The sequence below is a fragment of the Giraffa tippelskirchi genome, chromosome 9 (genome assembly GCF_054371585.1).
Source record: "Giraffa tippelskirchi isolate mGirTip1 chromosome 9, T2T-mGirTip1v1.2.pri, whole genome shotgun sequence".
Lineage (NCBI taxonomy): Eukaryota > Metazoa > Chordata > Mammalia > Artiodactyla > Giraffidae > Giraffa > Giraffa tippelskirchi.
Window position 1 is genome coordinate 11135405 of NC_137283.1, and position 26515 is coordinate 11161919.

Here is a 26515-nt window from a genome sequence, read left to right on the forward strand (position 1 = left end):
TGGGCCTAGGGCCCCTCCTGATGTGAGCCCCGGCTTCCCCCAGGAGCTGTGAGCTGTACGAGTCCACGCTGGTGGTGGAAGGCATGCTGGGGGAGAAGCCGTGCACCCTGCGGCTCCGGGGCCGAGGCTCGTATGATGAGAGATACGCTTCATCCCAGCACCAGCTCTGAGGCTCTGCCCTCAGCCCCTAGTCCTGGAAATAAACATCGCCCAGAGCTCTGGAGTGGTTTCCTGGGCATGGGCCTCTGCTGGGGAACCTCTGAACAGCTCATGGGATGGAGGGACCCCTCCAGGCCTGCACCTTGTGTCCTCAGGGCTCATCCAAGGGTAGGTCCGCCCGGGCGGAGACCAGGGCAGTTACAGCCGGTGTTCAGATGGAGCAGAGGCAGGACCAGCCTAGTGAGAACTGGCCCTGGGGAAGAAGCACAGGCACCGAGGTAAGACAGCACGTTTACTGTGTCTGCTGCATTCCTCATCCACCCAGGAATCACGCAGTGGCCTTGTGGGCTGGGTGACCCAGATCAGCTTTCTGTGTCCTAGCCAGAGAGGCCTGTCCTCACCCGCTCCTGTGCTGGGGCATCTGTTCACGTTTTGTGTGTTCACCTCAGCTCAGGTGTCTTGACTTGCCATCCCTCCCGTGCTGCGGTGTTGCTGCCGAGGCACTGGGCTGCTGTCCGTTTCCGGGGTATTCAAAGACAGCGGCGGCTCCCATGCCAGTCCCAATGCACATGGACACCACCCCATAGGCCCTGGGGAAGGAGACATACAGGTGGGATGGAGGCATGGCCACCAAGGTCTCGCCGGGAAGGCTGAGCTGGGTGCACCAGGGCCTTCGTGGGCCCCAGCCTGCCCCCCAGGTGCACACACAGGGTGACAGATGCCTGCTGCAGGCCAGGATCCCCTGTCTCCTCAGCTTGGAGTATGTGGGGGTACATATACCTCCCCCTGACACCCCCACGGGGCCAGCCTCACCTCTTCCCGCGGCGCTTCAGCTCGTTGAGCAGTGTGATGACCTGTCGAGCCCCGGTGCAGCCCAGTGGGTGGCCCAAGGCCACTGCACCCCCCAGAGGGTTCACCTTCTCAGGGGGGATTTTCAGCTTCTCCACACAGTACACAGCCTGGGGGGAGGTGGAGCATCAGCTGTGGACCCCTCTCTGGTCCCCTTTGCCCCTCGCCCCCTGGCTCCAACTAGGGGCCCAGGCCACGCTGCAAAACAAAGGCTCACCTGACTGGCGAAGGCCTCATTGATCTCAAAGATGTTCACGTCGTCCACCGTCAGCCCTGAAGACCCGAGGGAAAGACCTGAGCTGACCCAGAGACCCCCTCAGTCTCCCCGGGGCCCTGCCCCATCCATGGCCTGTAGGCTGCCTGCTATGTCCGCCTTTGTTCAAGATGGGTGAGAGGATCCTGGCTGGAGGTCCTTCACTCTGCAGCACCCACAGGCCCACCCCAGGCTCCTGTCCCTCACCTGCCTCAGGCAGCAGCACAAGATGCAGGAATTGGGTCCGAATCTTGGGGCTGAAGGAGCCGTCTTACCTGCTTTCTGCAAAGCCACAGGGACGGCGTAGGCAGGTCCAATGCCCATGATGTCAGGCGGAACTCCAACTACCGCATACGACCTCAGGACCCCAAGGATGGGAAGGCCCAACTCTTCTGCCTTGGACCTCCTGGCCAGCAGGATGGCAGCGGCCCCATCACTCACCTGGCTGGAGTTTCCTGGAGGCAGAGCACAGGGTTAGGGGGGCCTGGGGGCCATGCTGAGGTGGTCCACACCTTCCCCATCCACCCTGCCTGGTGGCTCCAGCACCCAGAGGAGAACAGCCAGCGTGGAGCAGCCCCTTCCTCCCCCACCCCCAGCCCCATCTCACCAGCCGTGGTAGAGCCCCCGTTCTTAAAGGCGGGCTTCAGCTTGGCCAGGCCCTCCATGGTGGTGCTGGGGCGGATGCCCTCATCCTGGGCCACAGTGACGCTTCGCTCTGTGCCCTTGTCGTCACGGACCGTGGTGGTGACAGGCACGATCTCAGCCTGGAAACAGCCCTGGCTCTGGGCTCTGGCTGCCCTGCCAGCACCGTGGACAGCCAGGCTCAGGCTCCCATGGGGTTACCTTCCTTCCTGGGGTCCCTCCCTGAGGCCCCCACGCCCTGCCCTTTGGGACAGATGTGCAAGCTCAGGCTGCTAAATGCGGGGACACACTTGCCTCAGGGGAGTATGGAGAGGGCCTGGTGTGGGTCCCCTACTACCTGGGGAGTGGGAGCCCAGGGCTTTACAGGGCCTTTCTGGTCATCAGCCTTATCAGATCCTCAAAGGGGGAGGTTTGAGCAGGGGGCTCCCCTCTGAGCCCTTCACTCAAGAGGGATTAAGCCAACCTGAGGCTGGAGTCCCGGGAATATTGGGAATATTCGTGCTGGCTTCTGTCGCCTTTTCTGTTCCCTCCCACCAGCTCAATCCCACCTGTTTTCCTGTGTTTCCACATATTTAACATGACATAGGGACTTCCCTGTGGTCCAGCTGCTACAACTCCGTGCTCCCATGCAGGGGGCCCAGGTTTGATCCCCGGTCAGTAGATCCCACATACCACAACTGAAACCCAGCACAGCCAAATATTTAAAAAATAATAAAAATGACATACACTAAACTACTACTGGATGAACCTTAGTATTTAAACAGTGTAAAAGCATAAGGCGTTTTAGGGTGATTGTTGCAATCATATGCAAAGGCCCAGGGGCATTCCCAGGGCAGGAAGCCACAGCTTTTACCCAACTCTCTAATAAGAGTTTGAACCCAAGTGGCTAAGAACCACTGCCTCAGAGAGGCCCACCTGGCTGGAGACCACTCCCTCTACAGCCGCGTACATCAGGGGGAAAGACACTTAGTAAACAGACTATAATGGGAGGTAGTGCTGAGTGCGCAGTGGCGCTATCCCTGGTCCATCTCTCCTCCTGGGAGGGAGAGGCTTGGAAACCACTTGCTGCCCAGCAGTAGCCTAGGGCGGCTCCATCTGACACCACTTATGTGCTAAGTCGCTTCAGTCGTGTCTGACTCTGCAAGCCCACGGACTGTAGCCTGCCAGGCTCCTCTGTCCATAGGATTCTCTAGGCAAAAATACTGGAGTGGTTGCCATTTCCTCCTCCAGGGGATCTTCCTGACCCAGGGATCGAAGCTGTGTCTCTTGTCTCCTGCATTGGCAGGCAGGTCCGTTACTACTAGCACCACCTTGGAAGCCCACTTAGAACAGCCTCAAAAGCTCACTCTCCAGCCCTTTCAGCATCTCACCCCAGACAGCACTTACTTTTGCTGGGAAGCCAGTGCAAAGGTATCCTGCTTCTCCCGCGAAATGCCAAACCGCTCAGCCACGTTCTCTGAAGTTATCCTAGAACACAGGTGGGGAACACTGAGTGTGTGGGGGGCCTGGGGCTGCAGACGGGGTGGGGGGGACCTGTGTCTCAGTGACAGCAGGGGCACAGGCAGGAGTCGCCGCAGTTGGGACTCTAAGCGTGTCCACCAGAGACCAGCACACGGGAGGCCATGGGTGGGGCGCCAACTGGCCTGGCCAGCTTCTCCTGCGCCTCAAGGGAAACTGCTTTCCTGTGAGGAGATGAGGACTCCCGGGCCCCCATGGGAAGGCCACAGCCAGCTTTCTGCTCTCCGGAGCTGCAGCCTCCCCATATCCCAGAGCCCCAGCGGGGCCTTTGGCCCAGGCTTCTGGCTTTTCAGGCTTCCCTTGGAGAGGCTTCCCTCGGAGATGGTCCCTGGCTGTGGAGGCAGCCGTGCATCCCCTCACACGTCCTGCAGAGCCAGGACTCCTTGCCCACGGCCCCGGGGTGGCACTGCCTGCAGTGTCAGCGGCTCTGCAACTATGGCACCTTTGAGGCCGCACTGTCAGGGCCCAGTGCCCTCACCGGCATGGCCAGTGGGCAAACGCCTCCCGCTTCCTCGACTTTTGAGGCCAAGGTTTTGGGCTGCAGCTGCTGTCAGGCCTTGTGTGACCGAGCCCCTTAGGGTGGGAGTGATAGGCCAGGCCACACTTGGAAACCCAGGGGGGCAGAGTGCACTGGAGCCTCAGGAAGTCCCATCCCCAGAGGCCCTGCAGAGCAAGCCAGGCCTGAGGCGGGGGGGGGCCACAAGGCGATCCAAGCCCCTGAAGCCCTGCTCCAGGCCAGGCAGGGAGCTGAGGCAGGCACTCACCCCATAGGAATCAGGCAGTCTCTGGCCTTCTCCTTCTCCACCAGGCGTGAAGTAATATTTCCAGGGTTCCCTCTGTCAGCCAGGGACATGGACTCCACCCTGAGGAGGAGGAGGTGATTAGCAGGCTTCCCACAGACAGCTGGGTGCCGGCAAGCACTGGGAAATAGTCAGGGTGCCCCAGGCCGGCCAGGCAGAGCTGAGGGTGCAGGGCTGCTGAGTCCTGCCTCCACCCCCACCCCCAGACCACCGCACAGTCCACGCACCCAGGCAGGGCCTTACTTCCCTAAGACAACTGCTCCTTCAGCCAGTGGCAGTTCCCAAAGAAAGCGGCCTCAGGTTGGCCACAGTGGGGGAAACATGTCTAACAAGCCCAGGCCCTGCCCTCAGGGGCCACAAATCCAGAAGAGAGGAGAGACCAATGTTCTAAAAGCCGCATGTCAAAGAGCAAGCTGACCTGTGTGGACGAGGAGGTGCTAGGAGCCGAGGGGAAGGCTGAGATCTCGGGTTAGCGTGGTCACAAAGGGCTTCCAGGAGGTGGCAGAATATAAGGCTTCAAAGGGTGGTAACCCAGAACTTTGCAGGCTTTTCATGTGCTCAGCACTATTTGAAAAATCCTCCAAAGTATTAGAGCGCTGTGAGCAATGCCAGGCCCAGAGAAGCCGAGTTAACTTGCCAGTGGGGACCAAATTTAGGTAGTCGGGCTCCAGAGCCCACTGCCACCTACAGTATCCTGAGCCACTCGTCATGAGCAAAGTCTGGGGAACAGTCAGCCTGTGACACGGGGAACTGTCCTGGCCCAAACCCTTAAACCCTGTGATTTGGTCTTTCACCTGCTTGGGGACTCAAATTCCCTGTCAGAAACCCATGAAGGCTCCAACCTTCTCCTCAGTCCACACACACCCCCATCCATCCTCCAGTGAGAGAGCGAGAAACCCGGGGGCAGCCTGGCCAGTGGCCTTTGCCCGGCCAAAGTCCCCGCGGTGTGGTCTCTGGGCTGAACTACGATTGCTGACACGGGGCAGTACAGCCACTGCCAACTGGCACGGCTCCGAGATGGCCCGGCAGGGCTCCGATTAAGACATGCCCTGAAGAGGAACTGAGAGGCAGAGGGAGCGGGTCAGAATCCTGGGGCTGCAGGCCCCCCAAGCCTGCAGAAGCCCTGGAGGGGCCTGTGCTCCCAGCACCAGATGCCCACCCCAGCCTCCCCTCCCTGGGAATGCCGCCCAGTACACGTGGGGCTCCATGTGCTGCAGCTGAAGAGGGAGTCACAGCTGACAGGGACCAAACCACCACAGATCTGACCGTGTCCCTCAGAGCCCAGGAGGCAGCGGAAGTTTCCACCTTGGACAGGGTGGGGGACAGACAGCCTCTTAAATGAACAAACTAGTTCTAGAGCAGGCAGCTGTCCTGGGTTTTTGGGAACCAAAACTGCTTTTTCCACCCTCAGCAACCATCACGAATCAACAAAGGTTGCCACAGACGGGAACCCAGTGCTGTGTTTTCTCAAAATGCTTGCCCACATCTCCAGCCTGGCAGATTTCCAAGAAAAGAAAGCTCTTCAAAGCCAGTTTTCTCTGGTGCTGAGAGGTGTTAGTGGTTCCCAAACAGCCAGAGCTGGGGGCTGATTCTAAGCAGAATTTGTAGGAACCAACTTGCAGCCAGCTGCCTGAAAGGGCTGCAGGGAGAAGCATGAAATCATAGCCTCTGAGAATTCAGGAGAAGAACATTAGTTTCATTGTTACAAGTTGGTTAATAAGCTCCGGCAGAAAGAAATTCTTACCCACAAGCCATGCCAATGTCATAAGACCCATTTCTGATGCCACCTGCAACAAAAGCATTTTATAAACATCCTTCCCCGGAGTCCATCTGTCTTGGGAACAGGGGAGCCTCTTCCCCACCTGGTCTCTAAGGGGGACTCAGCTCTAGCCTCCGAGATGGAGACCCAGGAGTGCTTAGAAAAGGCTAGGGGGCTGCGGTGGGGGGCTCTCCTCCACGCTTTCTGTGGGTACAGTCCTCTCAGAAATTACTGCTTACCCCGCAGGCAAGGACTCTGCTGACCCAAACCCATGGAGCCAGGACTGAGGCCAGGTTATGGCCATGGGTGCCCACCCAGTCACAACTTACCAGCTATGTTGGCCACCGCCTGGAGCCCCGACGAACACTGTCTATTGACAGTTGACAAAGGCACAGTCTCCGGGATGTCACTGAAACAGAAAGCAAGACCAGAAAGTCAGCCCCCTCTCTCTGCCCAGCTCTCAGGGAAAGCAGGCCTGGGCTCCTGGCCAACCTGACTGACTGCCCCTCTGTAGGGGAGCTGGGGGGAGGTCAGACAGAAATACCAGGGGAGCAAACAGGCAGCCCTGCCCTCACTCCAGGCGATTCACACTGGGCAAACCCATCTCTGCAGGCACTTGCGCCCCAGGGCCCCGCAAGCATATGCCCTTCCATCCAGTGATTCTCCTCAACCAAGGCCAAGCACGGCCCAAAGACAAGAGAAGGCTGGCTGGGCCCTGTCTTGCCTTTGAAGGTTCAAAAGTGAAAACTGTCCATCCCTCTTTCTCCTAGAGCCAGGGTTTCCAACCCTCAGACCATGGATCAGTACCGGTCCCTGGCCTGTTAGGAATCAGGCCGCACAGCAGGAGGTGGGTGGCAGGCTGGTAGGCGAGTGACGCTTCATCTGTATTTACAGCCGCTCCCCATTGCTTGCACTACCGCCTGAGCTCTGCCTCCTGTCAGATCAGCGGCAGCCTTAGATTCTCATAGGAGCTCAAACCCTTCTGTGAAGTGGGCACGCGAGGGACCTAGGCTGTGCGCTCCTTCTAAGAATCTAATGGCTGACAGTCCGAGGTGGAGTGAGGCAGTGAGGCTAGGGTGGGGAGTGGCTGCAAATACACATCTATCATTAGCAGAGAGGTCTGACCACACAGAGACCATACCAGATCAGCTGCAGATTCATATCAGAACCCTATCAGTGAGTGGCAAGCGACAGTTAAGCTGCATCTGGTGGCAGGCTTTAAGTCAGAATCTGACACTTCAGTCCGCCTGTGGCTCGCCCATTATTTTATTGACCACTACCGTCTGGGCCTCTTTCCCACACTATGCACCTGTCTCAGTTTTCATAAGCCCGCAAGCTAACCCTAGCCAAAATGAGTAGAAAACAAACGTTGCTGGAGAGCTTCTTTAAAAGGTGGGAAAACCCAATGATGAGACAGCAGAAGAGGCTTAAGGCTGCCAACAAAAAAGAAAGCTGCATTTAAAAGAAAATACCAAGAGTCCTACTTAAATTATGGGTTCATTACAACAAGTGACTCATATTTTCCAAGCCTGCTTTGTAAATATGTGGTGACCAGCTATCCAACAAAGCTAAAAAACCTTCAAAACTGCTTCACCACATGGAGACCAAGCACCCTGCATTAAAAGACAAGCCTTTGGGACTTCCCTGGTGGTACAGTGGGTAGGAATCCGCCTGACAATGCAGGAACACAGGTTTGATCCCAGGTCCAGGAATATTCCACATGCCTCAGAGCAGCAAAGCCCATGTGCCACAACCTCTGAAGCCCATGTGCCTGGAGCCCCTGTTCCACAACAGAGGAGCCCTCGTTCGCCACAACTAGAGAAAGCCTGGGTGCAACAATGAAGATCCAGTGCAACCAAAAGTACAGACAGACAGGCAGACAAGCCTTTGGCATTTTTACAAAGAAAAAAACTTGAACATGAAGAACAGAAGCAACTGCTGAAGGCTACCACTCACTTCATCAAATGGACCTGTACGAGAGCATCATCCGTAGTGGCTAACCTTATAGCTGAAGTTAAGAAGCCCTTCACTATTGGTGAAGAGTTGATCCTGCCTGACATCTGTTGTGAACTTTTAGAGGAGAGGCTGCAGTTTAAACGGCAGCACGTGTTCCTCTTTCAGACAGCACCACAACTAGACACACTGATGAAAAGGTCAATAGCAGAGGATGCTGTGTGTGCTGTGTGCTGTGCTGAGTCGCTCAGTTGTGTCCGCCTCTTTGCAACCCCACGGGCTGCAGCCCGCCAGGCTCCTCTGTCCATGGAATTCTCCAGGCAAGAATACCGGAGTGGGTTGCCATTTCCTGCTCCAGGGGAATCTTCCCAACCCAGGGATCGAACCCAGGTCTCCCACATTGCAGGAAGATTCTTTACCATCTGAGCCACCAGGAGAGCCCAACACGGTTGTTAGGATAAATGACTCACTGTGGTACATAGTCCAGGTTGATAAGTCTATCGAATTTGACAACAAGGCAACAGTGCTTGTCTGTGCAATCTATTTTTTAGGAGGATGTGTATGAGGATATGTTATGTGCCCTTTACACAGTTGCAGAACGATTCAAATCTTTGAATGATTACATATCAGGAAAACTGAACTGGTCTTTTTGTGTCAATATACGCATGAATGGAGTAGCTGCCATGACTGGATGGCTTTCTGGTTTCACTACTCTAAGTCAAAGAGTTCGCTTCTGAATGTGAGTCTACACACCGCATCATCCATAGGGAAATGCTGGCTATCTGAAAAAGTCACCTGAACTTAGCAGTGTTCTGCAGGATGGGATTATGGTTATCAGCCACATGAAAGTACTTGCCCACAACTCCTGCCTGTTCATATAACTCTCTGAGAAGATGGACTCAGAGCACTCGTCTTATACACAAGATCACTGGCCAGTTACAAGAGCCACTCCAGAAATTTCTTTTAGGAAAAGTCACCACATTTCAGTGGCGTAGAATGGATCACAAAACTTGCCTACTTTGTGTGACATATTTAACCTACTCAGTGAATTCAACCTGTCATTTCAAGGTAGAATGACAACTGTGTTCAAGTTGGCAGATAAAGTGGCTGCATTCAAAGCCAAACTGGAGTTACCTGGGCAATGAGTGAACACTGGGATTTTTGATACGTTTCAAACATTAGCAGAGATTTGAAACAGACTAAGCCAGTGCCTTCTTTCTCCCAGCTATCGCATGACCACCTATCTCAGCTTTCAATAGAGTCTGAGCATTACTTCCCAACCACAAAAGACCCCTGAACTGGGAAGGAATGGATCCACAATCCATTTGTGAATAAGCCAGGGAAACTGACTTTGTTTGTGCTAGAAGAGGATCATAACTGCTTTAGACTGAAAACGACGGTGGCCTTAAAAGTTATGTTTCAGACAATTTCAAATCTCCACACTTTCTGGATTCAAATCAAGGCTGAATATCCTGAGATTTCCACAAAAGCACTGAAAAACCTGCTTCCATTTCCAACATCCAATCTGTATGAAGCAGGGTTTTCTGCAGTGACTGCAACCTAAATGAGATTATGGAGTAGACTGGACATAAGCAACAGACTTTGGACACACATTGGACATAAGCAACGACTGTCTCCCACCACCCCCAGATGGGACTGTCTAGCTGCAAGAAAACAAGCTCAGGGTTCCCACTGCTTCTGCATTATGGTGAGTTGTATAATTATCTGATTATACATCACAGTGTAATAATAATAGAAAAGGTGTGTACTGTAAATTTAATGTGCTTGAATGACCGCAAAACTATCCCCGCCCCCCACCAGTTTGTGGAAAAATTGGCTTCCACAAAACCGGTCCCTGGTGCCAAAAGGATTGGGGACTGCTGCCCTTAAGAACAGAGAAGAGGGCCTGTGGCCAGGACAGAGAACCAGTGCAAAAGAAATGTCTGAAGTATGACAGAGGGCTAACAGGCCCAGGAAAAGATGCTCCACATCGCCAATTATTAGAGAAGTGCAAGTCAGAAGTACAATGAGGTAACACTTCACACCGGTCAGAATGGCCATCGTTTAAAAGTCTACAAATAACAAATGCTACAGAGGGTGTACAGAAAAGGCAACCCTCCCACAATGTTGGTGGGAATGTAAGTTGACGTAGCTACTATGGAAAACAGTATGGAGGTGCCTCAAAAAGCTAAAAATAAGAGTTGCTATATGATCCAAGAATCCCGCTCCTTGGTGTACATCCAGACAAAACTTGAATTCAGAAAGACACGTGGATGAGAGGCAAGATAGCAGATCCCCACATAACCAGGTAGGAAGGAAGAAAGCAGGGAAAAGGAAGAGGAAGTGGGATGGGAGCTACACCCCTGAGGGTGGAGCTGAAGGAGAGAAGGTTCCTGCATGTAGGGAAGCCCCCTCACTGGCAGGGAGATCAGCTGGGCAGAAGGGGAGCTTCGGGAACTCAGAGGAGAACACAGCAACCGGCAGGCAGGGCAGAGAGACCTGCTCGGATGGTCCGGCCACAGCCCTCTGCGCCCCAGCCTGAGTCCAGTGTCCGCTGGTGCACACAGGGCCTGGGTGCTGGAACTTGGGGTTTGGAAAGCAGACCTAGGGAGAGGAGACAGCCTGAGGTGGCGGGAGCGAGGAGCTCTGCAACCGAGAATGCTCATGGAGGAAGCCGGGACCACTATACAAGCAAAGCCCCACTGCTGAGTGATGTGCAAAGGGTGGGGCTGCCATTGAGCCTTTCTCCCAAGTGGCAACTCTACCTTCCTAGACACCTGGAAGGGCTCCAGCCAGGACAGGCTCTCACGCCCCTCCCTGCCGGAGTGGGCTCATGTGCTCTGGGGCAGACTTGGGAGCAGGGACCAGAGGGTGACCCACACGCAGAGGTGGGGCTGAAACCACAGCTGAGCCTCAGAGGCTGTGCAACTAGGGAAGAAAAGCTGCAATCTCTCCTCCCAGCTGCATGAACAGCAGATTTACACCCCACGATGGGATTATTTAACTTGTATGCAGAGTACATCATGCAAAATGCCGGGCTGGATAAAGCTCAAGCTGGAATCAAGATTGCCGGGAGAAATATCAATAACCTCAGATAAGCAGACAACACCACCCTTATTGCAGAAAGTGAAGAGAACTAAAGAGCCTCTTGATGAATGTGAAAGAGGCGAGTGAAAAAGCTGGCTTAAAACTCAACATTAAAAAATAAGATCATGACATTCAAACCCATCACTTCATGGCAAATAGATAGGGAAAAAAATGGAAACAGTGTCAGACTTTATTTTCTTGGGCTCCAAAATCACTACAGACAGTGACTGCAGCCATGAAAGTAAAAGACACCTACTCCTTGGAAGAAATGCTATGACAAACCTAGACAAAATATTAAAAAGCAGAGACATCCCTTTGTCAACAAAGATCCATATAATCAAAGGTATGGTTTTCCCAGTAGTCATGTACAGATGTGAGAATTGGACCATAAAGAAGGCTGGCACCAAAGAACTGATGCTTTTAAACTCTGGTACTGGAGAAGTCTCTTGGACAACAAGGAGATTAAACCAGTCAATCCGAAAGGAAATCAACCCTGAATACTCATTAGAAGGGCTGATGCTGAAGACGAAGCTCCAATACTTTGGCCACCTGATAGGAAGAGCAGACTCATTGGAAAAGACCCTGATGCTGGGAAAGATTGAAGGCAGGAGGAGAAGGGGGTGACAGAGGATGAGATGGTTGGATGCATCACCAATTCAATGGACATGAGTTTGAGCAAACTCGGGGAGACAGTGAAGGACAGGAAAGAAAGCCTGGCATGGTGCAGTCCATGGGGTAGCAAAGAGTTGGACATGACTGAGCAACTGAACAACAATGGGCTTTGTGAACTCAGCGCCTGCAGAACATCTCCTGCAGCCCAGACAGGTCTAGCTTTTGCAGCCAAGAACTTTGTGGACATGCACATGCTGAAGTGGGGCCAGGGCAGAGTCTGAGCTGCTCCATAGTATCCCCAGGGGGTCCAGGTCCATAATTACCTTAACCTGGGCCCTGACTGCAATGGATGGAGGCCGGTGGCCTGGTGAGAACAACACCTGAGTGACACCAGGGCCGCCTACGGCATTCTCACAGTTATGATAGGGCTGGGAGAAGTGCCAGGGGTGTCACCTGAGAGCTTGCACATGGGTGAAAGGGGACAACAGGGCACACCCACGGCGAACAGCTCTGGAATAGGAATCCTCAGTGGTCTCTCTCGGAGTGGGAGTGCTCCAACCCCGCTTACCTCATACTGCGTATCACAAACACGGTTAAGGAAAGGATCGGAGGGCCTCTCCTCCAACACCTACGGAGCAGACCCCGCCCTGACAGGCCGGTGACAACCAGAGCAGGCCACCGCATCAGTCACCCTCCCATCAGAGGGGACAGTGGCCAGCACACACCAAGGAAAGAGGTGGCAGACATACTATAAAGAGAGCTCTCGCACCAACAAACATGGAACACATGCAGACTACACAGGATGTTCCCACATAAAAAGAGCCCTCCAAGACAGTCTGAGGGGCTGGCCTTAGAAGGAAGAACCCCCAGTCATTTAGAGTGCAGGAGCTCCACAGGGCTGGGGGAACAGAGACCCCTCTGTGAGGGCGCACAGCCGGTTTCATGTGCACTGGGGCCCAGCTTAAAGCAGCCCCTTTACAGGAACCTGGGCGAGGCCCACCTAGTGGTCTTAGAGGGTCTCATGGGGAGGCAAAGGGTGGCTGCAGCTCACTGGTTGAGGTTCAGGGCAAGCACAATGATAGTGGAGGCTCCAGGGAATACTGATTGGTGTGAGCTCTCCTGGAGGTCCCCATTTCAGCACCAAGACCAGGGCCCACCCAACAACCTGCAGGCTCCAGTGCTGGAAAGCCTCAGGCCACCCACCCATCAGAAGACAGGCTGCCTGGGCTTCCCCGGGGGTCCAGTGATTGGGAATCTGCCTGCCAATGCAGGGGACACGGGTTCCATCCCTGGTCCAGGAAGATCCCACATGCTGCGGAGCAACTACAGCTGTGTGCCACAACTACTGAAGCCCGCTGCCTAGAGCCCATGCTCCACAGCAAGAGAAGCCTGCACACTGCAATGAAGACTCAGCACCCAACACGGTAAAAAACTAATTAAAAAAAGAAAAGCAACAAATAACATACAAGGGAATCCCCATAAGGCTATCAACTGATTTAAGGTTATTTCAGCAGGAACAATGCAGATCAGAAGAGAGTGGCTCAACATATTTAAAGTGATGAAAAGGAAAAACCCACAACCAACAACACCCAGCGAGGTTTTCATTTAGATTCAACAGAGAAATCAGCAGCTAAGAGAACTCAGCACCACAAAACCAACTAATTCCCTAACAAGAAAAAAAAAAAGGGGAAAGCTCTCCAATAAAAGTAAACAAAGTAATAGGAAATCATCCACACACAAATAGGATGTCAAAACCAGCAACCATGATGGCCCAGTGGTTGGAGATCCGCCTTGCAGTGCAGGGGATGTTAGTTCTTTCTGTGGTCCTGGAACTAAGATCGCACATGCCATGGGGTGACTAGGCCCACGCGCCCCAGCTATGGAGCCTGAGCACCACAACAAAAAATCCCACAACTAGGACCGACACTGCCAAATAAATAAATTTTAAAAAAATCAACAATCATGAGAAGAGGAGAGTACAACTGAAGGAAATGGGAACTACATTTGAAATTAAGAACCAGCAACTTAACCTTGTACATATATAGATCGCTATATCGAAACCTCATGGGAACTGTAAACCAAAACTACAATAGATTCACACACAGAAAAAACAACCCAAACACAGCACTGAAGATAGTCATCAAACCACCAGAGAAGAGAACAGAAGAAAGGGAGACCAACAAAAACAAATTCAAAACAATTACAAAAATGGCAATAAGGGGGGGCAGGGGGCGGAACTTCCCTGGTGGTCCAGGGGTTGAGAATTCACCTTCCAGTGCAGGGGACGTGGGTGTGATCCCTGATCAGGGAACTAAGATCCCACAGGGCAACTAAGCCCAGGCACCACAACTAGAGAGAAGCCCTCGTGTCACAATGAAGATTGCTCGTGCCAAAACGAAGACCTGATGTAGCCAAAAATAAATAAAAAATATTTTAAAAAAGAAAACGGCAATAGGAACACACATACCGATAATTACCTCAAATGTAAATGATTTAAATGCTCCAACCAAAAGACACAGACCGGCTGAAAGGATACAAAACCAAGACCCGTATATATGCCATCTATAAGAGACCCGTTTCAGAACTAGGGACACATACAGCCTGAAAGGGAGGGAGTGGAAAAAGATATTCCATGCAAATGGAAATCAAAAGAAAGCTGGAGTAGCACTACTCATAACAGATAAATAAACTAGACTTTTAAGAAAAGACTGTTACAAGAGACAAGGAAAGACAGTATATAATAATCGAGGGATCAATCCAAGAAGAAGACATAACAATGTAAATATATATGCACCTGACACAGGAGGACTTCAGTGTTTAAAGCAAATGCTAATAGCCATGACAGTGAAAACGGAGCATGAAGACATGCTCACCTCGGTCATGGCCGCTGCTGTGGGAGGTGGGAGGGGCCTGCCAGGGACTGGGCAGCGTCAGCCTGACCCGACCCTGTGGACAGTCCACCACCAGATTGCACACTCGCACAGATGGGGAGCTTACCACCTCTCACAGGAGGACAAATCCTCCCTATGATTCCTGAGGGTCCTCTTGACCCTGCTTGTGAGAGGTACCATGGTATAGGCATGGTACCAGAGAGTCTCAGGTTCGAACCTCACCTCCATCAGTGCCACTACTGTGAAGCTTTGGCCAAGTTACTTAACCTCTCTGAGCCTCAGCTTTCTCATCTGCAGGCTTTCAAGAAACAGAAACTGCTATGGTAGGTCAAGTCAGCCAAAGCACTTCCACCCTCACCGTCCTCCCCATATGGCCCACTCCAAAGCCAGACAGGGTATGGAGGGTACCCTGTCACACCAGGCCTGCTGCCTGCTGCTCTCAACCCTCAGGACATCACAGCCAGTTTCTGCATTTTACAGCCATGCAGCTGAGGCCCAGAGAGGCAAAGGGACTTGCTGCAAGTCACATAGCCAGTGAATGTGGGATAGAATCAGGACTGACCCCAGACTGGGCAACAATTCTTACATGAAGCCGCAGTTTTTCCGCAGAGATTGGTGACACCTCAAGAACAGAATTATATGTGCAAAGCAGGGAGCACTAGGACAGGATGACCAAGGCTGATACAATTCACAGCTAGAGATTCCACAACTCTGGTTCCAGCCAGGAGTCTCCTGGCGCACGACTGCTAAATACTGGCTTCAAACAAACCAATGGGAGCCATAGACCAGACACTGCGATGAGACAAGATCACCTTTCTCCAGTTGTGGAATGTGGGTTTAGTAACACTGCACGCTCAAAGGCTTTTTTTTTATGGAAATGTCCTGACGCACACAGAAGTAGAGAGAATAATATAATGAACTCCCACATACGAATCACCCAGCCTCCGCTATTGTCAACATTGGTTAATAGTGCTTCCTTTCTCCCCCTCCCACATCTTTCCCAAGGCTGGAGTGCTTAAAGCAAATCCCAGATGCAATGTCCTCTCACTAGTAACCCCTTCAACCTGCCAAGCCAACGAATGACATTGTTTTTATATAACTGCCATGCCAATGTCACACCTAACAAAAAATAACAATAACTCTTAAATAGTTTCAAGTCCATGTTCAAGTTTCCCAGATTGTATCAAAGACGTCTGTTTGCAATTAGAGAGTGTTCACAAAATTCATTTTGCTCCAAATTCTACAACTATGGCACTTCACATGTTCTACTTCCAAGACGGGCTGTAAGAGGCACAGAGATAGGAAATGCATTAATACCACTTCTTAAAAGCTCCAGCTGTGTGCTGGACACAAACTAGCTCACAGTAGGCCCTCAAGATGAGGCCAGGTTCTCTCTTAACCTCTGTACCCGGTCCAGCAGCCCTGGGGAGGGTGGGCCCTACCTGTGCACCATGGAATATTACTCAGCAATGAAAAGGAACAGGCTGCTGATACAACAATCTGAATGAAATCTACAAAGAATTATGCTGAGTGAAAAAAGCCAATTCCAAAAGGTTACAATTGGTGTGGTTCCCTTTATATACCTTTCTTGAAATAAAATTATAGAAATAGAGAAGAGATTAGTGGTGGCCAGGGATCAGGGAGCAGAAAAGTGAGAAGAAAGTGGGTGTGGCTATAAACTGGTTCTTGTGGTAATGGAAATGTTCTGTAATTTGATGGTATCAGTGTCAATTTCATGGTTGGGAAATTGTATAATAGTTTTTCAAGATGTTCCCACTGGGTGAAGCTAGGAAAAAAGTACATGAGGGTCTCTGTATTCTTTCTTAAAACTGCATATGATTATCTCAAATATACTATCTCAAAATAAAAAGTTTAATTTTAAGAAAAAAAGGGGGGAAATCGACAGTAATACAATAATAGTAGGGGACTTTAACACCCACTTACACCAATGGGACAGATGATCCAGACAGAAAATCAGTAAGGAAACGTAAGCTTTAAATGATACATTAGACCAGATGGACTTAATTGATATTTATAGAGCATTCCATCCAAAAACAGTAGAATATACTTTATTCTCAAGTGCAAATGGAACATTCTCTAGGACGGATCACATCTGGGGCCACGAATCAAGCCTTGGTAAATTTAAGAAAACTGAAATCATATCAAGCATCTTTTCCAGCAACAATGCTATGATATTAGAAATCAATTACAGGGAAAAACTGTGAAAAACACAAACACAAGGAGGCTAAACAACATGTTACTGAACAACCAACAGATAACTGAAGAGATCAAGGAGGAAATTTAAAAAATACCTGGAAACAAATGACAATCAAAACACAGCAATCCAAAACCTATGCAATGCAGCAAAAGCACTTAAAAGAGGGAAGTTTACAGTGATAGTCTTATCTCAGAAAACAAGAAAATCTCAAACAACCTAACATTATGCCTAAAGCACCTAGAGAAAGAAAAGCAAATAAAACACAAACTTAGTAGAAGGAAAGAAATCATAAACATCAGAGGAGAAATAGAGATGAAGAAAACAATACGAAAGATCAATGAGAGTAGCAGCTGGTTCTTTAAAGATAAACAAAACTGACAAAATCGATAAACCTTTAGCTAGACCCATCAGAAAAAAGGGAGCGCGGGCTCAAATCAATAAAATTAGAAATGAAAAAAGTTACAACTGATATCAAAGAAATACAAAATATCATAAGAGACTACTACAAGCAATTATACACCAATAAAATGGACAACCTAGAAGAAATGGACAAATTCTTAGAAAGGTACTACCTTCCAATTGAACCAGGGAGAAATGAGAAATACAAACAGACCAATTACAAGTACTGAAATTGAAACTGTGATTAAAAAACTTCCAACAAACAGAAGTGAATTCTTCACAGGTGAATTCTATCAAACATTAAGAGTTAGCACCTGTCCTTCTGAAACTCTTTGCAAAAAATTACAGAGGGAAAAAAAAAATTACAGAGGAAGGAACACTCCCAAGCTTATTCTATGAGACCACCATCACCCTGATACTAAAACCAGACAAATACCACAAAAAAAAAAGAAAATTACAGGAATTCCCTGGTGGTCCAGTGGTTAAAAATCAATCCACCTGCCAATGCAGGGGACACGGGTTCGATCCCTGGTTCAGGAAGATTCTGCATGCTGTGGGGCAAGTAAGCCCATGGGCCACAACTACTGAGCCCTTTCTCTGGAATCTGCAAGTCACGATTACCGAAGCCACAGTGAGAAGCCCACGCACCATGATGAAGAGCAGCTCCTGCTCACTAGAACCAAAGAAGAGCTTGCATGCAGCAATGAAGACACAGTGCGGCCGAAACTAAAATTCTTTAGAAATTTATTATTTATCTTTAAATTTTTTAATTCATTTATTTTTGGCTGCGCTGGGTCTTTGTTGCTGCGTGGGGGCTTTTTCTAGTTGCAGCACACAGGTTTCTCATTGCCATGGCTTCTCTTGTTGCAGAGCACTGGCTCTAGACAGGTGGGCTCAGTACTTGCAGCGTTTGGGCTTAGTTCCTCCACAGCATATAGAATCTTCCTGAATCAGGGATTGAACCCGTGTCCCCTACATGGGTGGCAGATTCTTAACCACTGGACCAGCAGGGAAGTCCAATAATAAATTTTTTAAAAAAGAATAAACTGGAGAGAGAGAATATTTAAAGAAAAAAGGAAAGAAAATTACAAGCCAACATCACTGATGAACACAGACACAAAAATCCTCAACAAAATACTAGCAAACCAAATTCACCAACACATTAAAAGGATCATACACCACGATCAAATGGAATTTATCCCAGAGATGCAAACGATTCTTCAATATATGCAAATCAATCAATGTGATACACCACATTAACAATCTGAAGAATAAAAACCATTATGATCATCTTGATAGATCCAAAAAAAGCTTTTGAGAAAATTCAACACCCATTTATGATAACAACTCTCCAAAAAGTAGGCTTGGGGGAACCTACTTCAACATAATAAAGGCCATATACAACAAACCCACAGCTAACATCATTCTCAACAGTGAAAAACTGAATGAATTTTCTCTAAGATCAGGAACAAAATAAGTAGCTCACTCTTGCCACTTCTATTCAACATAGTTTTGGAAGTTCTAGCCACGTAATCACGGAAGAAAAAGAAATAAAGGGAATCCAAGTTGGAAAAGAAGTAAAACTATCACTGTTTGCAGATGATTTGATACTATACACAGAATATCCTAAAGACTCTATCTGAAAACTACTAGAGCTCATCAATGAATCAGTAAGGTTGAAGGATACATAATTAATACACAGAAATCTCTTGCATTCCTATACACTAACAATGAAAAATCAGAAAGAGAAATTAAGGAAATAATCTCATTACTATCACATCAAAAAGAATAATATACCTAGGATTAAACTTACCTAAGGAGGCAAAAGACCTATACTGTACTTAGAAAACTATGAAATGCTGATGAAAGAAATTAAAGATAACACAGACAGAAGAGAAATATACCATGTTTTTGGATTAGAAGACTCAATATTATCAAAATGACTATACTACCCAAAGCAATCTACATATTCAATGCAATCCCTGTCAAATTACCAATGGCATTTTTCACAAATTAGAAAAAAAAAAAGTACGATTTGTATGAAAATACAAAAGATCCTGAATAGCCAAAGCAATCTTGAGAAAGAAAAATGAACCTGGACCCAGTGTAGGGGTCCTAGGTGTGATTCCTGGTCAGGGAACTAGATTCTACCTGCCATGACTAAGAGTTCACATGCTGCAACTAAAGATCCCACATGCCACAACTAAGACCCAGTGCAGCCAAACAAATAAAGGAATGTGCAGTGCATCACCAGCTATAAAATGACTTTTTTAAAAAAATAGAAAAATGGAGCTGGGGGAATCAGGCTCCCTGACTTCAGACTATCCTGCAAAACTATAATAATCAAAACAGTTTTGGGACTGGCACAAAAACAGAAATACAAGTCAATGGAATAGGACAGAAAATCCAGAGATAAACCTATGCACCTATGGTCAACTATCTATGACAAAGGAGGCAAGAATATACAATGGAGAAAAGACAGACTGTTCAATACATGGTTCTTGGAAAACTGAACAACTCCATGTATTAATAAAAAAATGAAATTAGAACACTCTAACACCATACACAAAAATAAATACAAATGGATTAAAGATCTAATTGTAAGGCCAGATGCTATAGAACTCTTAGAGGAAAATATAGGCAGAACATTCTCTGACATAGATTGCAGCAGTATCTTTCTTTGATTCACTTCCCAGAGTAGTAAAAACAAGAAAAATAAAGAGAGAGACCAAATTAAACTTAAAAGCTTTTGCACAGCAAAGGAAACCATAAACAAAATGAAAGACAACCCATATAATGGCTGAAAATATTTGCAAAGTGACCAATAAGAGATTTATCTTCAAAATACAAAAACAGCTCCATGCAGTTCAATATAAAAAAAACCAAACAACCCAATTAAAAAATGGGCAGAAGAGCTAAATCAATATTTCTCCAGAGAAGACATACAGATGGCCCAGAGGCACATGAAAGGATGCTCAACCTCACTCCTTACTATAGAGTAATGTAAATCAAAACCACAGTGAGGTGTCATTTCACACTAGTCACGATGGCCATCAAAAACTCTATGAACAATAAATGCTGGAGAGGGCATGGAGAAAAGCAAACCCGCCTACCCTGCTGATGGGAATGTAAACTGGTACAACCACTATGGAAAATAGTATGGTGGTTTCTTATAAACAAAATATAAAGCTAACATATGATCTGGCAATCCCACTCCTGGGCATATATTTGGAGAAACCATAATTCGAAAAGATATATGTACTCCAATGTTGACTGCAGCACTACTTACATTTAGCCAAGACATGGAGGCTACCAAAATGTCCATCATCAGAGGAGTGGGTGAAGATGTGATACATATATATGATGGAATACTATTCAGCCACAAAAAAAGAACAAAATAATCCCATTTGCAGCAGCATGGACAGACCTAGAGATGATCATACTAAGTAAGTCAGACAGAGAAAGACAAATATATGCTATCACTTATATGTGGAATCTAAAAAAATGATACAAATGAACCTATTTACAAAACAGAAACATTACTTAGAGAACAAATTTATGGTTACCAAAGGGGAAAGGTGGGGGGAGGGATAAATTAGGAGTTTGGGATTAACATATACACACTACTATATATAAAATAGACACATCATCAAGGAGCTACTATATAGCACAGGAAACTTGGACTCAATAATCTGTAATAACCTATATGGGAAAAGAATGAATATATTTATATGTATAACTGAATAACTTTGCTGTACACCCGAAAGAAGCACAACATTGTAAATCAACTGTATTCCAATATAAAATAAAAAATTAAAATTTAAGAGTCTACAAACAACAAATTCTGGATAGGGCGTGCAGAAAACAGAACCCTCCTACATTGTTCGTGGGAATGTACACTGGTGCAGCCACTATGGAAAACAGTATGGAGGGTACTCAAAAAGCTAAAAACAGCCTTGCCATGTGACTGAGCAATCCCACTCCTGGGCCTATATCCATTCAAAACTATGATTCAAAAAGATACATGTATCCCAGTGTTCACTGCAGCACCATTTACAACAGCCAAGACATGGGAGCAATGCAAACATCCATCAACAGAGCAGAGGAGTGGATAAAGAAAATGTGATAGGTATATATAATGGAATACTACTCAGTCATAAAAAGAATGCAATAATGTCATATGCAGCAACACGCATGGACCTACATAGAGACTGTCACACTGAGTGAAGTCAGTCAGACAAAGAAAGCCAAATATACAATATCGCTTACATGTGGAATCTAAAATGTGACACAAATGAGCTTATCTACAAAACAGAAATGAACTCACAGAAAACAGACTTGTGATGGGGGGGTGATTAGGGGAAGGATGGCATGGGAGTTTGGGGTTGACAGATCCAAACTATTATATATAAATGGATAAACAACAAGGTCCTACTGTATAGCACAGGGAACTATATTCACTATCCTGTGATAAACCATAATGGAAAAGGATATTTTTTAAGAAAGGACATATATATATATGTGTGTGTGTGTGTGTAACTGAATCACTTTGCTATACAGTAGAAATACAACATTGTAAATCAACTATGCTTCAATTTAAAAAAAAAAAAGAATGTCTAAAATATGAGGCCAGAAACCATCCCTACTCTCAGCCTTGCTAGGAACCATATGGCCTTTATGTTCCCACCATTCTCTGTGGAAAGCCTATTCCCAGCTGGACAAAGAATCCTGACAGGTACTAGGTTTTCTAACATCCCTCCTTCTGGTGGGTTTCCCCAGGCTTTCACACTGGTTTCAGCCCTGGGCAAATCCCGAGACATATGGACTCAGAACCTCGGGGTGGAAGTACCCTGCTATTCTAGCCTGTAACCAGAATTGGGAACCTCTGGTCTAGTGTCCAGGCCAGGTTTTGCTGAGACCTTCTTGGCTGAATATCCTAGGCACCTGTAGCCTGTTTACCCTTCCCACATCCCCTAACGCCCTACTACTTTGTTACTGCCCCTTCACCCAATCCACCCAGTGTTCAGAAAACACCGACTCAGTGTGAGGGATGCTGACATGCTTATAATACAGCGCCCGAGAGGACGCCCAAACACACACAGAAAGTGAATTAACCAGCCGCATCTACAGCAACAGAGCAAGACAGCTGCTGCTGCTGCTACTGCTGCTGCTAAGTCGCTTCAGTCGTGTCCGACTCTGTGCGACCCCATAGACGGCAGCCCACCAGGCTCCGCCGTCCCTGGGATTCTCCAGGCAAGAACACTGGAGTGGGTTGCCATTTCCTTCTCCAGAGCAAGACAGCAAAGCACATCAAAAGGAAGCACGTAGCCAGCGACTGGAAAAGAAGGGGCCCTCTTGCTAAGCCTGGGTGCCCAGGGAAGTCTGGTGAAAATGGTGACACTGTTTGGGCAGAGTTTAACCAGTGAGGAGAAGGGTGGCAGGGACAGTACTGCATGGGGACAGACTGACCAGCTTAGGGAAAGCAGTGGGCAGACAGGGTGGCTTAAAGAAGCAGCAGCAGGTAGATAAGACTGGAAGGCAAATCTGGAGCCAGATCGAGGAATCTTTTGAACTCTAGGCTAAGCAGTCTGAATGTCTCCTAGTCTTCACATCTTTTCTCATTTTCCTGTTCCTTCACTAGTTCATATTCCTATTATTGCTTCTCTATGCAACTGGGATTATAGAGCTAAGTGGTTCTCAAGTCTACACATGAAAATAATTTAAAGCTCCTCCCCCATCTTAGGACAAGGGGTAAAGGGCAATTCACCAGGGTACCTTCTGGGCGACCCCTCACCCCAGCGTTCTGACCCATTCCCAAGTCTCTGTGGATGGGCTCTGCTTTGGAGATGCCAGCTTGCCCAACTAGCATTTAAAAAGCTCAGAGTTTCTCTTCAGTGTGCCAACCTGAATATTTACCTCACAAAAGAACAGAGTTCACACTTACGAAAGCCAAAGCAACAAGCTGACTTAGGCTTAAGAAAGACTGGGCCACAGCCAACTTTCTGCTCCAGCCTCAAAGGTTATTTGTCCTGTCTCCACACCAGTAAATACCCCCTCCTTTCAAAGTAGGGGAAAGGTAGCATCCAGAAAAACAGGGTGCCAAGCACCTTGGCTGTGTCCAGGTCTGGAATCCACCACACCCTGATATTCCCACCAGCAGGCTGAGTTCTCTGGGGCCTGAGCTCAAGCACGAGTCTGAATAGCCAACCCAGAGCAAGAACTAGAAAAGTTTACCTCAGAAACTGGGCGATTCGGGCCATGATCGCTCCGGCCCCAGGCTGAAGCACATTTCCTGTGGACAACAAACCTCTAGTCAGTGCCAGGCGGTGCTCGGGACACTAAGGTATGGCTGTGATGACCAGAGTGGGGGGTTCCAAATCCTCCTTCAGAACCACTGGAATGTCAAGGTCTGGAGCAGGGTGAGCCAGCTACACAGCAGCGTGTCCTGGTCAGACACTAGATCCAGTCCCTGAGAGGCCCACGATCCCCTGCCCATGCACTCTGCTTTTCCAAATCAGCACACCCTGGGCAGGTCGCCTGCCTTTAAAGGTAACATGGAAAGAAGAATGTAGTGCAAAGCTTGAAGCTGAAGGAGGCAGTCCTGTCAGTTAGGAAAGTGTTTCTGAAAACGCACACTTCCCTGAGTGGCCTCCACCTACTGGCACTCCAAAGGTTGAACAGTGATACCCCACCTAGGGGTGGCACCTCTGTGATGAGACTCTTATCATATAATGTTAGGTTCTGGGCTAAGGGAAGCAGAGGTGGGGGAAAAAGATTAGACTAAAGGTCAAGAGGCCCTAGATTCAGGTCCAAGCTCTGCTGCAAATCCCCCAGGCAGCTTCTACATTTTTAACTGCAAAGCTGGACTTTGATGGTTTTTCGATGCTCCGTCTGTTCTACCCTGGCATAGACAGTACATCAGGATGGGTAGAGAAACCCAGTCTCCTGTCTCTTAGGGTGTTCTCAAACCCTGGCACCAAGACTCTCGCGTGGAAATGTTTGTCCCTTGCGATTCCTACTTCCTATCATACTTAATATGAAGAATGTGCTTGGAACCGGCACAAAAAGTGCTTGGACGCGGGGGTAGGCAGGGGTGGTGGAGTTTATAGCCCTAAAGAGACGATTACACTTATCTGCGTGCAGTCCGTCGCCATTCCCCTCACTGAAGACACCTGGAAAGCGCCTGAATGGAGGGAGGTGTTGGAGGAGGGCTTTGAAGGGATGGGAAGGCGAGGATCGAACGCAGGGCCAGGGTAGTGCCTCACCCACGCAGATATCTCCCAGCTGGTCCGGGCTCAGCTTGACGTCCTGGAGAACCGCGGTCATGACAGCGGAGAGAAGCTCGTCGGGGGTGGTGTCCTACAGCCGAAAGAGCCACCGCTAGGATCCCGGGTCGGGACCCCAGCTCCCAAAGCCTCGCCCTCCCCCAAAGGGACAGAGCGGTCACAGCTCGGGCGCAGAGCCACCACCGACGCCGAACGGAAACGAACAGAGGAGCCAGACCTTAGCCCACCCCAAGCCTCCATCTCACACCGGGCTCTCGAGCTCTGGTGCCTCACCTTGAAGCCGCCGCGGCCCGACCGGCCAATGGCCGTGCGCCGCCCGTGCACCACCACGACATCCTCTGCGGACGCCCGCCGCGCGCCGCTCCAACACGGGGCGGCCTGCGGCTCCGGCTCCGAAGCGGGCTGGCCCTTCAGGTGACCCAGCACCACCTGCAGCCTCCGCATTGCGCAGCTCGGCCGGGTAAACCCTCAACCAGCCAGGAAGAGAGGGCAGCTGCCGACAGACCGTGACCTACGCTGGCGCTGAGCCTTACCTCTGACCCACCGAAATCTAAGTCCCACCCACAGACCTACTGGTCTGACTGGCCTGTCCGTCTAAAAGCCCCGCCCATCTCCCCGCCTCAGCCAACCTCTGGTTGGCGAGCCTGCCTGAGGTCCCGCCCCAAGCCGCAAACCGAGCTTCCCAAAGTTAGATCCAAGAGGGTCTTTTCACTCAAAGCCTCGCCCACAGTAGCCTACGCCTGCCAACCCGGAGGTGGACTTCTCTGAAGCCTCGCCCAGAAACTCAAGACAGGAATCCTTTCCACTTGCAGCCCCGCCTACTGCCAAACCCCAGGCGGGTTTGCCGGAGCACCTTTGGTTTCTTGAAGAAAATTTCACCATTGCCAGGGGTCCCTTTCCCTACAACCCTACCCACTGCCCGCCACCAAACAGAAGGCGGGTTCCTCAGGAGCGCTGCCTACAGTTTCTTACCTTGGAAAGAGGCGCCGAGGCCTCTCATTCCTCTTCTCCCTTCCTAACCTCCTCTGCTGTCTCCCCCAGGCTGGGAGACAGAGATAATTCCGAGATGCCCCAGAGCCTACCTTGACGCGCTTGGGCTCTCCTGGGAAGTCTTTCGAGAAGACTGAGGGAATTTGGGATTCTGGGGTGACGGGAGAACGGATTGTACAAAGTTGCCGAGATGTGACGGGACTCCCTATCTGGAGAAGAAGCCATATACATACACACGAACATTTTTAAAAAACAAATTTTACAGTCAATTTGGGATTAGTGCCCACCTACCCCCACTAGGTTGGGGTCTCCACCAAGCCAGGGAAGGACTTTGTATCCGGGGTGCATGAAATATACTTGACACTTAATAAGTGATCAATAAATACCTACTGAATGAGTGAATGAACCAAAGCTCCCCAGGTGAGGAGGTGTCCCCTGCCCTCTAAAGAGCGAAGCCAGGTGCCCGCTTGACTCTCAATGTCAATGTTTTCTCCTAGACCCCAGAGGGCAGTACTGGGATTCTCTCAGACACCTAAGGCCGGGGTGTCCCGTTACCCTCAAACACGGAGGGAAGGTTCGTGCCCCCCACTTTTGAAGGCATGGCCGTGGCGCGCCTCTGGCGCCAGAAAGCAATATGCCCTTACCCTCCTCCATCTCCGAGTGTACAGCCAGGGAGTCCCCACAGTCCTATGGGCAGGAGTGCTCCCCCAAATTGCGGGGGGTGGAGGGAGGCAGAACCGAGGCCTGTCCCTGTGCCCCCTCCCCGCCATCCTCGAGCCCAGCACTGCCTGAACCCCTCAGATCCCCCATGGAAAGAAGGTAACTCCCCCACTTCCCAAAGATTAAGTCCCGTCTTTCCTATAAACGCGGAAGTAAGGTCATCGTCCCACCGCCGCGCCAAACCCTAGTGGACAGATAGGTGGAGCTCAGAACACCTCAAAAGGCAGGTTCCGGGTCCCCACATCCCCAGCCCCCCGAGATCTCGAAGGCAGTGATGGGGCGCCCCCCGCCTCCGCACATCTACTGGGGCTTCAGATTGTAGGGCAGGGCGGCGCTTCTCGGAAAGAGAGACGGGCGGGGCGGGACCAGGTGGGCGGGG

The 26515-nt window shown here is 49.5% G+C and overlaps 2 protein-coding genes across 16 annotated transcripts in view; one reads left to right on the forward strand and one right to left on the reverse strand.

Annotated features, from left to right (window-relative positions):
* The window catches only part of DLEC1 (DLEC1 cilia and flagella associated protein), an 86973-nt gene extending 84338 nt beyond the window's left edge, over positions 1 to 2635 (forward strand). For 12 of the 13 annotated variants that reach the window (XR_014064619.1, XR_014064620.1, XR_014064621.1 and 9 more), the window contains one exon: positions 44 to 215. Coding sequence is in view for 6 of the 13 variants with exons in the window: in XM_081527349.1 (XP_081383475.1) it covers positions 44 to 170 (127 nt within the window). In the remaining 7 variants the exon portion in view is untranslated. Of the gene's footprint in view, positions 1 to 43 lie in introns of all 13 variants that reach the window. The other variant, XM_081527348.1, reaches the window with a different exon arrangement.
* On the reverse strand, positions 438 to 24978 carry ACAA1 (acetyl-CoA acyltransferase 1). 3 transcript variants are annotated; one of them, XM_081527366.1, is made up of 12 exons: positions 24700 to 24978; positions 24406 to 24499; positions 23375 to 23432; positions 6310 to 6389; positions 5966 to 6008; positions 4186 to 4284; positions 3290 to 3370; positions 1869 to 2059; positions 1537 to 1716; positions 1226 to 1281; positions 973 to 1118; positions 438 to 749 (listed from the first exon to the last, which is right to left on the reverse strand). In XM_081527366.1, exons 1-12 carry the CDS (start codon positions 24868 to 24870, stop codon positions 605 to 607), a joined length of 1344 nt encoding a protein of 447 aa, XP_081383492.1. In that variant the 5' UTR covers positions 24871 to 24978; the 3' UTR covers positions 438 to 604. The 3 variants fall into 3 exon arrangements, with proteins under 3 accessions (XP_081383492.1, XP_081383493.1, XP_081383494.1); XM_081527367.1 differs by having other exon boundaries at positions 24644 to 24978; XM_081527368.1 differs by lacking the exons at positions 1537 to 1716; positions 4186 to 4284.
* Positions 24979 to 26515: the final 1537 nt, after the last annotated feature.